Raw genomic sequence first — 16,295 nt, 5'->3', positions numbered from 1 at the left:
CTAGTATGCTTTTTAGAACTTGCTTGGAAGAAAACACAGCCGTTGTCACAATTGTTTGGTCCATTTAGCAAATGTCATGGAGTCAAAAACTTTTGGGTATTCAAAATGTCTTTAATGTTTTAAGCTTTCTTGTTCTTGGGAATTTCTTTTGAGAAAAATAGGCGAAAGAAAGCATTTCAGTTATGAAGATAATTGTCTAGAATGTAGAGAACATGGTTTTCTTGTGTGTGTTTTTTGTCCCCTCCCTTTTTGCTGTATAAATAAGGTATTTCATTGAGAGGGTGATGAGTAAAAAAGTTTTTAGAAGGAGGGTAGGAAATAGGTAAGTTGTGAATGCAGTGAAAGAAGGAGAAATTAACTTGTAGTAGATGCAAACCAAATTGAATTGACATGTTCTATAGCTTACAGATGCCACCTTACTGGGTTGCACTGAGAGACTCCAAGTGCATCAAGCACAGCACTTTAAATGTTCTGAAGCTGTTTAATTTGAAGCTTATCTTCAGTACTGCTTCTATTTTATCCTTCAGCAGATCATGAAAGTGATCTCAGTTGTCCCTCGGGAGTTTCAATGCTCATTTTATACCAACTAATGCTCCTGATTTTAGGAAGGAGCAGCAGGGGCGTATCTGCCTTCTGTTTGTAAGATACATTTTAGCTTTTTTAAGTATACAGTAACAACTACACACACTTTTGTTGGCATGATAAACTTGGGGCTATAATTATTAATTCTCATTGTGTTAAAATTTTTCTTAATTTATAATTTGACAATAATAAGTCAAGGTATCAGAAGTTCTTTACATTTGTTTTCCTGTAATATTTCTGGCCTTTGGGTTCTGAAGGACAACTACTAGTATTGTGCTGTTTAAAAGGTTTAAGCTCCAATCTTAATTATTGTCACAAGCAGAGAACACAGTTAGGGTTCACAAAAATTAGCACGCAAACCATGTGAGAAATTGTGGAGACAGTTCAGGCTGGAAATGATCTCAGGAGACCTCTAGTCCAGTCCCCTCAAAATAGGGCCAGCTCTGAACTCAACACCAGGTTTCTTGGGTCTTTATCTGTTTGGGTCTGAAAACCTCCAAGGATGAAGAATTCAGTCTCTGTGCAACTTTTTAGAAATGGCACATTTGATGTCTTTAAATAGAGTTTTAAGTTGCTTGTATTGTGCAGTTTATAGTTTGTATTTCTAGAACTTCTCAGAATGCTTGAATTTTGAGTTGTACGGTAAAATATTAATTTTTTCTTCTCTGCAGCTTTACAGGTGTAAAAGCAGGTTTTGTAATTGGAGTATTCTGAGTAAAGGCAGAGCCTTTCTGTTGTAGGTTGCCTTTGATCTAAGGATTTGGATTTTAAATTTAAAAAGTATGAGGATGTGGGGCTAAATTATTATTTATGATGCCCACTTAGATTTTTTTGGGGAAAACAATCAATATGCAATATGTACATGTTATAATCTCATCTTGTTCCTCTGAGAGAAATGTAGGCTTGTTTGGTAAAACCAGAGAAACCTTTATGATCTCCCACTTGAGTTTGAAATGTCTCCTCTTTCCAAAATTCAGGCAAATCATGGCCTAGATGGTGTTGTCACTGCTCTGGTTTAGCTTATGTTCAGACTGTGGTGTTACATCTGAGAAGATGGGATCAAGTAGCTTGGAAGGAAAAAAGATGGCAACCTCTTATCCTGGCTGTGCTGTGTGACATTGTAATAAGTGCCATTAGAAGTCTAATTTTAGAGGTAATTGTATGTGTAACGAGGTGGATGTTGAGGTAGGGTTGAATATGGATTGGGATTTCCCAGAGGGAAATAGTCTTGCAGAAAAGGATTTTATCCAGATGAGGGTTTTCTTCTTCTAAAGTTGAATATTGGACAAGGGAGTATCAGTCCTGGCATGCTGCTTTCTGAATGCTGGCACGGAACTCTCTGTACACACCGATACTTTATACAACTGTCTCTCTCTTTTGACTTCTGTTTTGTGATTGTCACTTGTATCCATCCTAATGCTTGCTCTACTAGTGTTATGTATTAACATAGCCATTTCAAAATAGCTCCTACTCTGTGGTTCTTACAAGCTTAAGTGTTACCTGTTGGAGCATTGGCATCCAGAAAGCTTCCCAGTTTTTAACGCACTTTTGACTGCTGTGCTATTCAGTTAAGGAGGGAAAAATGATACCCTTGTACTGTGGTCACTGCAATAAATCAAGGGAGTCAGAAAATACCAGAGATAAATTTTCCATTAAATATGAAGTTCTCTATTTTTATAACATGTTTTTTCAGGCTGATCTGTATATTCTACAGAGAATGTGTGTAATTTGATGTGAAGGAAATGTTCTCAGCATGCTTTTGCTGTTTATTGTTGGCTCTAGTGATTCAGCACATATGGTGTGTTTGATGTGATGATACCACACTGTGGTGTTGTCTGATCAAATTGCAAGAGAAGCAGCACTTATCAGAGAACTGGGCCTGGACTTGTGAATTATTAAATTGGTCTTGCAGTGAAGACCTATAATGGTAGTTCAGAAATGGAAAATAAGAGAGAACATACCAGTGGCCAAGTAGTAAATGCTTATAGGTTCCTTTTTATTGTTTGTTCCAGGATAGGAAACTGAACATTGTTCAAATTCTGAACAGACAGAATTGATACAGAACACAGGAGCAATTAATACAGATCCATTGCTTGCTAAATCAACACTGTTTTTTCAGCCTTTTACTCTCTACTTCAGATAGGAATCTCTTACCCTTAGCTCCCAAACAGTGTGGCTTGCTTCTCTGGACTTGGCTTTGTAGAAGCACGAGAGAAAAAGAAGTCCTTGCAATCTAGTTGGTGTCAAGGATGGGAAAAATGGTACAACCTACAGAAGGGATTGGAAGAGGTGCACATTTTCCTCACAAGTTCACTTTTTTTTTTTAAATTTAGAGAAAGAGAGCTAGGAAAGGATGAGGTGACACGACCTGGGAGAGAGTACAGGTAGATGGTCATCTTCTCAGTCCAGGATCTGTGAAGATACGAAAACTAGAAACCTTGGAAGTTAGTATTTGGGAAGTTCTCATTGCCATGCTGCAGGAAATCCTCTGTGGTTCTGGCCTTTTATGACTCCCAGCAGCTTCTCTGTGCTCCCATTGTAAATGAATAACATTTCTATTGCTTTAGAAAGGCAGACGAAATATATGAATAACTGAAGTCAGTAATCTTTGTATTGTATTGAGCTTCTTAAAGGAATATTGTAGAGTAGGATGTAACAAGTACAATTTGGTGGAGGGCAGTCCTGAGAAAAATGAAGTAATCTGTCTGCTTTTCCTGTGCATTTATTAAGGTTTTCAAGTCTTACTACAGGATATGGAAAACCAGAAAAGTATAGACTGTTGCTTTATTCCAGAGATGGGGTGGGGTTTTTTTTCAAAAAGCGGGGTCTGTTTGTTCTTAATAGCTGCTGTTTTACTAATTTCTTATAATGTGTAATACTGGATTTCATAATGACTAGAGTGTCATTTCCTCACACCTTTATCTGGCATTTAATCTTTCATGTAATCAGGTCATTATTCTTCTGAATAGATTGCCAGAAAAGCTCCCAGAAAATAGCATAACTGGGGGAAGACTGTTTTACCAGTTAAATGAGTGATAAAAAACCATTCTACATGGAAACCAGAACAGTGGGTTGCTGAATGTGGGCTAATTAAAACACTTTCTCCTTGCCTTGAGCAGTGTTACATTTAGAGAAATGCAAATCCTTCCTCCTTTCCAAAAAACTCCTTTCCATTAAATTAGATCTATTGGGAAACTTTTCCATAGGTATTAGCAAGTTAAAATGCAGTGTCTCTGACTTGAGTGTGTCTTCTTAATATTTATTTTAAGAAGCTTATAGATAATAGTGAAAAAAATTTATTTATATGTAGAACTAAGCCTAGTACCTAGCTGCAAATTCCCATGCCACTAGAAAGAGAATAATTTAAGACTAAAACAGTGTCTGAGAAGGAAGTCATCTCCCGAGGAGGGACATAACCAGAGAGTGCCTTGTGCATATCTTTCAAATGTAACAGTGGCAGTATCTTGCTGTATTTTTTTCTTCCTGGCTTTAGGCCTCTCTTTACTCTCTTAGATTCGATTTTTAAGAGGAGATGAGCAATACACTACTGAAGATATTGTAGTTTCTTCCTCTATGTGCATTTTGCTTTATTTACTCTGAACAGTAAATAAACTAAAGCTGTTTAATAACCTGGAATGAAGGAACCCTTGCACTTATTTTGGATGCTGGTATGTCATTTTGCCTATTTGCCAACCAAGACAAACAAAAGCTTTTTCCTAATGATGGTTTTTCATAGCTCATGTGCCTGCAAAACAGTAGGGATGAAAGTTTGCTTTTTACAAGTTCTTCCTTAACAAATCCAGTCCATCAAAATCATATTTCTATTGATGATACACCCACCTTTGACTGAGCAAGACATCAACTCTCCAGATGAACTAAGCTTTTCAAACAGAGGAGTTGATTATTGTTGTGCTACCTACAGTTTGTACCAAACAGGCGCAAACCAAAAATGTCTTCACCAGTTTGTTTTGCTTCTTGCACTTTCAGGGTGTTGTACAGAGGTCACAGGAAAACAGAGTTGTAAATTCATCAACCCTTCAGTAAGAAGTTGGTTTTTTTTGGTAATGGAATTTGCATAAATACTATGAAAAAAATAAAAGTTGGGAAAGGTGATACATATGTTGTCTCTTCTTAAATCTGTCTCAGAACTGATGTAATTCTTTAATTTGAGTCTTAAAAATATTGATGCACAGCATCAGATTTCCTTCCCATACAGTAACACTACTTCCAGTGACATTAAAAATGTTTCTTTACTCGTTCTGGTTCTTGCCATGAGTAAATGATGAGAAACATATTTTGCCAAAGAAGTCCAACTTTGTGGAGACCAATGGTACTGTTTTCTGTGCTTAGTTAAGAAAATACTTTGAGCTTTTGGAATTAGGTGAATGGCAGTAATAGTCATCATCAAGTAAACTTCGTTGTATAGAGTATCTGATTAATATGCGTCATTTATATGTGTTTAGTTAAGGTCTTATTTCTGTGCATACTATTAATGTTACACACTCTCATCAATACTAGAATAGCATGCACATCTGTCTGCATGCATTTGTGCTCTTTGTAATAGAATCTGGTACTGAAAATTAATAAAATGCTATGTTAAATATGATTAAAAATGTTAAACGCCATTCAATGCTGTTTCTCTTTAACTGCAGACCCTGCTACATGGAAAAATCCAAGACACCTTTCTAAAGGTTGCCTTTATCCACTTGCTTTTTCTCCCTACGCCTTAAGTGCATGCTTTATACACTAATCACATACATTTCATGCCACATGGTTGTTGATTATACTTTTCCTTTTACACTTCAGCTACTGTGGTGATTATTTTGCTGAGTCTTGTGATCTGATTGATTTTCAGTTTTCTGACCTTGTTGCATTAGAATGAGATGATTTTTGCTTTTCTTCTGTGCTGTTGCTGCTTCATAGAACTTCCTGCACTTTTAATTCCCAAATCCTTAAAAATATTTGTTGATCAATTTTGTTAAATTTCAACTGAAGAGAAAAAAATATTTTGAAAGATTACTTGATCGTAGGTAAACTGTGTTTGCCAAAAGGCCAGATTTCTTGTAGACTGTTCTTGTAGAGCAGATTGCTGTGTCAGGGAGCACAGAGGAAATGACCACAAACTAAAAATTGGAAATGGAACTTTCCCCTGATACTTGGAAACCTAATAGTGAAAGTGTGAGTATCTTGCAGTGTGACTCAAACTGCTGCCTGTGCTACAAAGCAGGAATTGAACAAAACCTTCCTTGCTGATTCTGGGACTGCTCTTGCATAGTCCCCAAGTAATTCTGGACTTCAGTGGTGACTGACAAGAGTGAAGGTATTTGGTCCTTGACAGATTTGGGAAGAGACATGTTCTCCTAAGGCTTCTGTGTTATGCACAATTCTTGTGTATTTTCTGTTTGCTTGGTTTTAGTCCTACAGGTTTTTCTAACTTTTTCTTTCAGCTGTAATTTGATCTCACTTGCATGGTAAAAGCAAAGATGCTAAAAGCTAGCCTTTTTTTTCCAGGTTTTTTAAGCTATTGCGAATAATTATTTTGTTTTCTGTTACAACCTGATACTTAGTGAACAAGACCATGTCTGAAAGATGGTAGGATTGGCTCAGTCACAGTTAGGAAGGTGGGCCTTGTGTGAGACAAGTAAGACATAGTAGTAAGGTGCAATGTTTCAATAGACAGAATCATAAATCTATTTATACCGAGCTATTTAACATCTAACTGTAGAAAGCTAACTAATTTTTCTTTTGCTGCTTGAAATAAAAAACATATAGTTTTCAATGAACAGGCCTTGGAAAAATGTTATTAAAACATCTACTTCTTTCTCATGCATCAATTTTTGTTTTCAGAGGTAGATGCTGCAGAATGGGGTAAATTTCTTCATACGAAAAATAAGGTATGTTTACTCTCTTGATGTAGTAGCAGTGTCATAAATATGTTAACATATATATACTTAATTCTGTTATCTCTTCCCTGGACTTTCCTGAAAAGATAATGACTACTGGCATTTATTATGCCTGCTGCACTATATGGCAGAATATTGAGGATTTTGTGTTTTGCTTTTTATGAGTACAAAACTTTTGAAAACACAAAATGTCTGTTGTGTGGGTCATTGATTCCATTGAGTTATTTATCACAGTCCTTTTTGGTTTATTTTGTTGATTATTCTATTTTGTGCATTGCCAAAGTTAGAATGGATTAGAAAGACAAGGATAGGTGTAAGCACAAGTCATTTCAGTCCATTGAAGAATTGGCTACTTCAGAGGTTTATTAGAAAGCTCTGAAAAAGAAGGAAGAGCCTCATGTGCATCAGGGTCAAAGAGCAGAACCTGAGATGACCTAGCGCTTCAGGAAGAGAGTCAAAGCATAATTCTTGCTTGAAGAAAGTAATATTCTTGTTGGCAGAAAAATTATATAAGTGTTTATTATGTTAAGCTGATTTCCTCACCTTCTTGGCAGTGCTAGAAATTGAAGGAAAGCTAGAAAGGACCATAGAGGAAACCCAGTGCAAGGGCAGCTCTCTGCTAACTTATTTTGCATTGGTGGCAGGAGAACAGGTTTTGCAAGAGTGGAAAAATTTGAAAATGAAGCTCCCTTTGTCCTCTTCAGGATGAGAAGTGGTTTAGGCTACATGTTAATTAACTTCAAATGATTACAACTAGACTCAAAATGGAATTAAGTGTTTGAAATTCTCTTTAGGTGGACACAGATTAATAACTTGTGTCTGACATTGGTTATAAGTGCTAAAAACTGCCATGTCACAGAATTAGTCAACAGATTAAATACCTATTTCTGTAATTTTTAGCACTGATGATTCCTGTTAGCATCAGCTTAAGGGCTAATAGTAATTCTTATATTTTTCTCATATTCTGTATACTTAGAGAGTTTTTCACCATTCCTTGGAGAAGAATGTTGCAGTTAAGTAGGTGAATGCTGTCTTTGATTCTTTAACTTTTTTTTTCTTTCTTCAGATCTATACAGATTTTGATGAAATTCGTCAGGAAATAGAAAATGAAACTGAGAGGATTTCAGGAAACAATAAGGTAAATTCAGTACTGTCCATCTGTTGTCTTGCTATTGATTTTCTTGCTGCTTAAACCTTTCTTAAGGAGTTTTGGCAGCTAGGAGTGAAAAGCATTTGACTGTTCTAATGAAGAACACGGGAATGCTGCTTGCTATCTTGAGATTTTTTCACTGTGTTCATGAGATAAATGACTTCAGCTAAAAGACAGAATTGTTGCTTTGCTCCAAGATTCTGTAATAAAAGTGCAAAAAAGAAGTTTTTTTCAGTTAAACTTGCTTTCATTTTGCTCCATACCTGGCTTTGTTTAATTATAAAATTGGCTGCTGCCAGAGAAAAAAGAATTGGTTACCAGACATGTGGCTTTTTTTCCTTGCTGTGTGTTTTAAGGTATGTGGTGAAAGAAAGTCTTTGTAGTATGAAACTACAGCCTCTGGATTTTCAAGTGATGCATTTAAATAATCCAGGGCAGTAATTATTACTTGTTATTAATGTATTTGTAGGGGATCAGTCCAGAACCGATTCATCTTAAGATTTTTTCATCTAATGTTGTAAATCTGACTCTTGTGGACTTACCTGGAATGACAAAGGTAAGATGCAGAGTGCTTCTCTTCTGACTCAGTGTGTATTTTTGAACAAGGTGTGCCTGTTTACTCTTTGCCATTGTTCTGTATTGTTAGATAACCTGCTTTCCTCGGGTTAGATAGTGTTATATAAATTTGATTTGTCTTCTGGTGTAAGATTTGGGTTTCTGATGCTCTTTGCTGATGTCAGAGGTAGATTTGCTTATGTTTTTCCTCTTTCACATATAACTGATGGGAGGTGTGTGGGCTGCATGTTCCTTTTCATAGAAGAGGTAGCACTCCAGATGTCAGAGCTGTACCTGCAGATAGATGAATATTGGGCAACTTGGAGAAATGTTTTTCACATTGCTTCTCCAGGAGTTGCTATGCGTGTTTTGTGTAAGAGGCTGTATAAAGGAGAAATGTTCAGATCCTGTTTGTTCAGGTTACATATGGAATAATTTTCTGAGACATGAAGATGACAAGATGACTTCTTTCCCTGCCCATGCACATATACACACCCCACTCTGCCAGTTGTGCATGTGGTGCTCGGACACTAAGCCTCATGCAGGCATAAAGACACAATTTTGAACAGTTCCATATTGTTTTTTTCTCTAGGTGCCTGTTGGTGATCAGCCTAAGGACATTGAACTTCAAATAAGAGAGCTCATCCTGCAGTTCATCAGCAACCCCAATTCGATTATCCTGGCAGTCACGGCTGCTAACACAGACATGGCCACTTCCGAAGCACTGAAAATAGCTCGGGAGGTGGATCCAGATGGTAAGCACTAAGGCAAACTGGATGCTGTAATTCAACTTCTTTTCCAAACTAAATCCTAAAATAAAGCTGAAGTAATTTGGGCAAAATATAGCAAGAAAAGTAAATGTCATCACATTTCCTAGAAAATATAAGTTTTATATTTGCTTAAATAACTTCTTGCTGCAGTTTCTGCAACTCAAGAGAATGCTGGGATGAATTAATAACTGATAGATTTTTGGCTTGCCAGCAGACCAAGGAACTATTCTAGTAGTCATGAAGTCACTTCTGTTTCCACAGCAGCAAAATGGTGTTGGGAATGTTGGGGTTTTTCAGAGTTTTAGTAGTTCGCAGTGGCCTGTTAGGGCAACTTCATGCTTATTTTCCAGTGTTGTTACTTCTAGTAGAGAAAATATCACCCTGTAGAAAATGTCACCCTGTAGCCAGTAACTGACTGTCTAGCTGTTAGTTTAGTGACTTTTAGTAAGGGTAAGATTAATTTTGGTGCCCTGTATTTCTGTGGGAGAACTGACTGATTTAATGGAGGAGGAAGATAATAATTTTATATTTACCTAAGGACTTTGAAACAGATCTGAAGCTACTGTCTGCCTGCTTCTTGCTTTTGCAAAGTGCTGTTGGTACCATTGACTAACAAATGGCACTGTGTGATTTGAAAGAACATGGATTAATACACTTGGAAAATAGGTATACAGAAATTAGGTTAAAATTTAGTGTTGGTACCCTCAAATTTTTCTTTCCATAAAGCGTAACATTTCTTGATTGTTTTCAAACTCCAAGTCTGCTTTGGCTTGTTTGCCACATAACCTGGAGGGAAGACTTCTTCTGGCAGTCTGCTCAGTTGAACTGTGCTGGTTCAAGATAGTAAACCCCTTTTATTTTACCCCTGTAAAAATGATTGACAGTGTCTTTTGGAACACTTCCAAAATTCTGAAACTTAAAGGTCTAGAGTGGCAGATCATGTTGCAGGTTCTGCAGGACTGATGCTTCTAATGAGAACCTACAGTACTGAAGTAGGTACACTCTCATGAAAATTTCAAGACCCAAGAACCTACTGATTGTACTGAGATGCTGGTTTATTTTTTTAGTCTCAAAAAGTGTGTTATATTTTAAAGCAAAAGTTCTTGGCACTTTTTTTTTCAGACCAAGAGCTCAGGAAATATTAAGGTCCCAGACAAATCCTGTGTGTGTTAGCCTACCGGTTTAGATGGGGAATATTTACCTATTTAATGAATTTAGGTCACTAATTCTCCACTGTGCTGAATTATGAGTTTTAGTTACTCTGATCAAATCAGAACATCCCTGTGAGTGTTTTCCTTTTGGTAGGTCGAAGAACCCTTGCTGTTATCACAAAGCTGGATCTCATGGATGCTGGCACTGATGCTATGGATGTGCTCATGGGAAGAGTGATTCCAGTCAAACTTGGCATCATTGGAGTAGTGAATAGGTCTGTGTGGGCACATTGGTGCTATTTTTAAACTGTGTTAATATGAAGCAATGCTTTCTGCTTTTTTAGCCATGAATATAGTTTTAAAAGTAAGGTGACAATGTTAAAATAAACTTCTGAATAAGGAGGTGAGGAGCTCGTTGCTCACTTGTCAAAAGCCTTTGTTCTTCCACTCAACCAACTGCTAATGCAGAGAGGAGTAGAGACACTTCTGAAGAACTGTAGTGTCACCAATTCTGCTGTTATCCTTCAGCTTGAGGGGTGCTTATGGTCAGCTGTTCACATTAGCTCTGGTCCAGCACAGGTCCTGTATATATTAGGCCTAACTGCACATGGCTATGATACTGTTTGCTGTATTTTTTTACATTACTTAGGTCAAATCTCATGTAGTTTTGATAAAAGCATTGCTTAGTCTGTGTATAGTTGCTACCAATACCGATTTGTTGACTATGCTGCATGGAGCAACAAATAAAAACCTTTAAAGCCTAAAGAAGGTGAGTTATGTGTGTAAAGCAAAAGCCAGTTGTTAAATGTTCTGTCCAGAAAAGCAGAAGTGTGAATTATTTTTACTTTGCTTCCGTTAACTTGTGTGTTACTCTGCCTTTTACCTTCAGGAGCCAGTTGGATATTAACAATAAGAAGAGTGTGGCTGATTCCATTCGTGACGAGTATGGGTTTCTTCAAAAGAAGTATCCTTCCCTAGCCAATCGAAATGGAACCAAGTATCTTGCTAGAACACTGAACAGGTATTACTTTAAGATAGGAACTGATGTGTTAGACATATGTGCACACCTTTCTTTTTACCCTTAGTTTCTCTTGTGGTGCTGTGCATTAAAGAAAACTCTGGTTCCAAACCCTGGTTCTCTCAGTTTCTGAATTTACTGTAATTTTCCTGAGTAAATGTTTTCCTTTGGTGGTTATTTTGTCTCTCTTGTCTGTTTTGATGGAGATGATAAAGCTGAAACTTTTCTTTCCTTCTAATGAGGGACTGTTTTCTATTTTTAGACTGCTGATGCATCATATCAGGGATTGTTTGCCAGAACTGAAAACCAGAATTAATGTTTTAGCTGCACAGTACCAGTCTCTACTGAACAGCTATGGGGAACCTGTTGAAGACAAAAGTGCTACTTTATTGCAGCTGATCACCAAATTTGCCACAGAATATTGTAACACTATTGAAGGAACAGCAAAATACATAGAGACTTCAGAGCTGTAAGTACAATGTTTTCCTGGAATATTGACTGAGTGGTTAGGTTGACCCAGTGGCTCTTATTGGCTCTCAGTGGTAATATTACTACACACTGGACCATAACATACTCAAAAATGTTTGAATCCAAGCAACTGTAAAAAATGTTTGCAATGAGAGCTTTCTTCTTGTTCGCTACTTCTGTTGTTATTTTCTTCTTTCAGATGTGGTGGAGCCAGAATCTGTTATATTTTTCATGAGACTTTTGGAAGAACTTTAGAATCTGTTGACCCTCTGGGTGGCCTTAACACAATTGACATTCTGACTGCCATTAGAAATGCCACTGTGAGTGTTCTTCCATATTTGTGAGTGTTGTGGCTGTATATTAGATAGGAAACAAAGGTTTAATTCTATGTAAGGGACACAACTTTGAAATGGTTCAGTGTTTTCGTGACAGATTTGGCTTCTTGCTAATACGGGAATTGGTGTTGGTAAGAATTAACAGAGTGAGTTCACTTTTAAGTTTTGCAGTATATAAAATGTTCACTCCTTAGAGCCTGACTTTGGATGTCAGACATGTCACTCTGCTTTTGTACTGTGTCTATTGCATGTAGACAGAGAGGCAGGTTTCTGCATGGTCTTGGAGCGTGAGGTACTCTGTAGCAATGATCTGTGTACATGTTCCTATCCTCCTCTAAATGAAAAATGTAAAAGCAGGATTTAGGAACAAGAAAGATGTCATGTTTCGGTTAAAAATTATTGTATGTGTAGCTAAGCATTGGTCTCTATGGTCATAAATGAAATTACTCCAAGCACTGAAACCCACCTATCTTGTTGGTATGGTATTATATGCCCAAGACTGTCCAAGAAATAATGGCAGTTTTTCTCTCTGAAATGAGAAAGAAAATGTCTTTGCCTTTATAATAAATTTCGTCTAAATGTGGATTCACAAATGTGAAAAAGCATTGTTCAGATTTATAAGCCTAAAGTGACATGAGTAGGTAGAAATCACCAAGATTCTATAAGGATGCTGGTTAATCATTGTTTAATACATTTTGTCTTAAAGATAGCACCTTACAGCTTTTATTTTTAAATATTCTTGTAACTTATTTTACTCTTGAGACCTGTTTTGAGTGTCAGGTGTGATCACTGTGACCTGGTTTATTCTGGGCCTCATGAGATACTACTTCTTAGAAATGCATCTTGTTCTATACACAATTCAGCAGCTTTTTCCCTCCTTTTGAACCAGGGTCCCCGTCCTGCCTTGTTTGTTCCTGAAGTTTCATTCGAGTTGCTGGTAAAAAGGCAAATCAAACGTTTGGAAGAGCCGAGCTTGCGCTGTGTGGAGCTGGTTCATGAGGAAATGCAGAGGATTATCCAGCACTGTAGTAATTACAGTACACAGGTAAAAATGCATCCTTTAGAGTTGGGTTTGTAATTACTGGCATGTGTGTGTGTGTGTCTCACCAGTAAAATTTTGGTTTGTTTCTAGGAATTGCTGAGGTTTCCTAAATTGCACGATGCCATAGTTGAAGTAGTGACCTGTCTTTTGCGTAGGAGACTTCCTGTCACAAATGAAATGGTGAGTTTCCATCTACTGTAATTTTGCTGGTAAAAGTGCATGTTTTCTGGAGTCTCGATGCTTCTGTTTGCAGTGTCAGGAACCCAAGTAATAAAAGTAATCTTAGCATATTTGTTAAATTTATAGTTATTTAATGTGTACACATTTTGAATCTTCTTCTATATTAGAATGTAGATACATAAAAAACAAAGGGGTGGGTTAAGCATGTTGTCCCCTATGTTTCAATTTTCCAAGAAGAATTTTACTAGAACTTCAATTTAACATCTTCTAGTCTTCCTCATATAGGTTATTTCCCTCCCTTGTAACAGAAGCTGTGCATTCACTGTAGCGTTTGGGATGCAGTGATGAAAATTAAATTGTAATCCTTATTCTGTGTGTTTCAGAGGCTTATAATGCCCTTTAGCTAGTGAAAACTGAAAGTTCAACTTGTACCTTTAAATAAATATGTTTCAATATTAAAGTCTGATTTGGACTGCCTGTTGGGGAGGAAAGTGTGTTTCAGTATTTGACTCTGCATTTGATGTGAAAAGCAAAAATTGTTTTGCATATTTACTATCCCTCATAGTGCCATCTCCTACTGGTTCACGTGTTGTAGGTGGTTTGTGGCTGAATGGTCTCTTGCTGTGGGCAGTTAAGCTGTTCTTCTTAATGTTGTAGGTCATTGCTCTGCACTGGCATTAGGTTTACTCCCTGAATCTGTGAATGTCTTGCATTGCAGGTTCATAATCTGGTGGCCATTGAGTTAGCTTATATCAATACCAAACATCCAGACTTCGCTGATGCCTGTGGGTTAATGAATAACAACATAGAGGTAAGAAAATATGTTCTCTTAAAAAGTTTCTCTCTTTAAATGAAAGTGAAATTGATAAAGTAACAATTGCTTCGACTTCTTTCATTGAAGCACATTTCTACATTTTTAGGTATTGGAAATGTGATGAATTATTGTGTATACTCTAGTGACCTGTGGATTTGTTAATTTCTATTGCATATTACTTTCAGGAACACTGGTTGACATTCCACTGAAAGGATTCTGCCTATTTTTCAGTCTGGAAAATAAGATGGGCACCTAATTGAGTGTTGCCTATGAAATGACATTTTTTAAGGGGAAGTTTAAATATGTAGCTGTGAAATGGTGTTGAAAGTTGAAGTAATTGCATTTGGTCTCTGACACAATGTATCAATAATGTTCCTCTCATTCATGAAAGGATAATACAAGTATTGTTTCCTCTGTTCAGGATCTAATTTCTTCTTGCTTTTGGTATTGTTCTTGAATCTGTGTTTCCACACTTCAGTCTCCCTGAGACATTCTCTCCATCAGTCTCCCATCAGAAATCTTGTGTTTTTCAAGCCCAGCTCTGATTGATAATACTTGTTGCTACCATCATCCTGTAGAAGCAGTCCAAGAACCAATCTGGTGTTGTTGCAATACTTCATCTCTCTGCCTAAGAGCTTGTTAATACCCTTGTGTTTATCCAACGCATCGTTTTCATTCATCACAGAATCATAGAATGGCTTGGGTTGGAAGGTCATGCAAGGTCATCTCATCCCAACCCCCCTGCCATGTGCAGGGCCACATTTGTCTAGACCAGGTTGCTCAGAGCTCCATCCAGCTGGCTTTGAACACTTCCAGGAATGGGGCATCCACACGTCTCTGGGCAGCCTGTGCCAGTGCCTCACCACCCTCACAGTAAAGAATTTCTTCCTGTGGAATATGTAATTTAAACCTACACTCTTCCAGTTTGAAGCCATTCCCCCTTGTCTTGTCACTACATGCTCTTGTGGTGTTCCTTTTTTAAATGCTTCCATTACAATTTCTACTCTTTAGTTTTAACCTTTTACTTCCTTCTATACATATATTTTTTACTGACTAGGTATGCATTTGAATTTGCCTTGGTAGACTGCTCTTTAATCTAGTTCAAAAACAATGTGTATGGAAACTGCTGAGAGTACAGAAATTAAGACCTCATGAAGCTGAACATACAAGATTTTATCATCATGTGTTACTTAAACTAATTCTTTCCTAATGTTTTCCTAAACAGGACATTGAAATTTTTTAAGAACCAAACCATGTAAACCCAAGCCTTATTTGCTGGACAACCAGTTGTTAATTTCAAGCAAGATCAGATATTTCTTTGTCATGATTGCTTCAAACTCTCTTTTGCTATGAAGCGAATTCTGCCTTCTCCTGTGTTTCAGGCTAATCATGTGCTGGCCACAGAATCAAATCCTTTAGAGTACTTGGAGGATTTACAGCTTAATGAGGGCTGTAGGGTATCTGTGCTGAGCCAAATTGTGTAGCTTTGATGTTGTTTTTTAACGGCTCAGGTTTTGATTATGGAGTGTGGTGCAAAAAACCTGCAAAACTTGTTATACTGAGAATTTAGTTTGGACCAGGTATTCAAAGTATCCAAATAATCCATGGTTTATAGACCACAGTATTAGCATGGCACTGGATGAGATGAAATGACTCGTGTTTCTAAAATGGAAGTCATATGTAAAATGTGAATCTTGCCTCTGTGTTGATACAGAGTAATACATAATTGAGGTCTTGCTGGGTTGTTTTTAAAGGAACAAAGGCGGAACAGGTTAGCCCGGGAATTGCCTTCGGCTGTGTCACGAGACAAAGTAAGTAAATGTTTGATTTTATTTTTTATATAAAGTTTAATGCACTCTCCTAGAGCCATTCAAAGTATTGGAAATTTTGAAATGTTGCCCTATTAACAGTCTTGGGAGCTTCCAGGTATTGAGTTTTTTCCTTTCAGTTTCCTAACATAGAAGTGGAATGTCATTTTCTTAAAAAGATGAAATTTTTGGGAGGTTTTAAATCTGGTATTTCTGAAGACTTGTCTATAAATGTAATGTTACACTTACTACTTGAATGTCATCTCAGGTAAGGTATAAAATGCCTGCGGATGTTGAAGACGGACTCAGAACTTTCATGCTTAAATTTATAGCTGAGACACACTGATTTCAAAGATAAACAAGTGATTAAAAAATGCCCAGTGTGCCAACATTGTGAATTGTGGTTGGTTTTTGTTTTTTTAAGTCACTCTTAAAACTGCAGTTTATTGCAGTCTTTCTTTGGGAGAAGATGTTGGAGGTGACATTTTCAGTTGTTCATCATAATCCAGTCATGTATTC

General features: G+C 37.1%; 1 protein-coding gene across 4 annotated transcripts in view; it reads left to right on the top strand.

Annotated features, from left to right (window-relative positions):
* The window catches only part of DNM1L (dynamin 1 like), a 35,186-nt gene that overhangs the window by 12,023 nt on the left and 6,868 nt on the right, over window positions 1-16,295 (top strand). For 2 of the 4 annotated variants that reach the window (XM_082280545.1, XM_082280543.1), the window contains exons 3-15: window positions 5,235-5,273; window positions 6,430-6,476; window positions 7,552-7,623; window positions 8,105-8,191; window positions 8,783-8,945; window positions 10,266-10,386; window positions 11,001-11,132; window positions 11,392-11,598; window positions 11,797-11,917; window positions 12,822-12,977; window positions 13,065-13,154; window positions 13,873-13,965; window positions 15,723-15,779. In XM_082280545.1, coding sequence (XP_082136671.1) covers window positions 5,235-5,273; window positions 6,430-6,476; window positions 7,552-7,623; window positions 8,105-8,191; window positions 8,783-8,945; window positions 10,266-10,386; window positions 11,001-11,132; window positions 11,392-11,598; window positions 11,797-11,917; window positions 12,822-12,977; window positions 13,065-13,154; window positions 13,873-13,965; window positions 15,723-15,779 — 1,385 coding nt within the window. The remainder of the gene's footprint in view (window positions 1-5,234; window positions 5,274-6,429; window positions 6,477-7,551; window positions 7,624-8,104; window positions 8,192-8,782; window positions 8,946-10,265; window positions 10,387-11,000; window positions 11,133-11,391; window positions 11,599-11,796; window positions 11,918-12,821; window positions 12,978-13,064; window positions 13,155-13,872; window positions 13,966-15,722; window positions 15,780-16,295) is intronic. The other 2 variants (XM_082280546.1, XM_082280544.1) reach the window with 1 other exon arrangement.

The sequence above is a fragment of the Coloeus monedula genome, assembly GCF_965178545.1.
Source record: "Coloeus monedula genome assembly, chromosome: 4".
NCBI classification, from domain to species: Eukaryota; Metazoa; Chordata; class Aves; order Passeriformes; family Corvidae; genus Coloeus; species Coloeus monedula.
The sequence above is the reverse complement of the archived record's forward strand: the minus strand, read 5'-3'. Positions and strand labels throughout refer to the sequence as shown.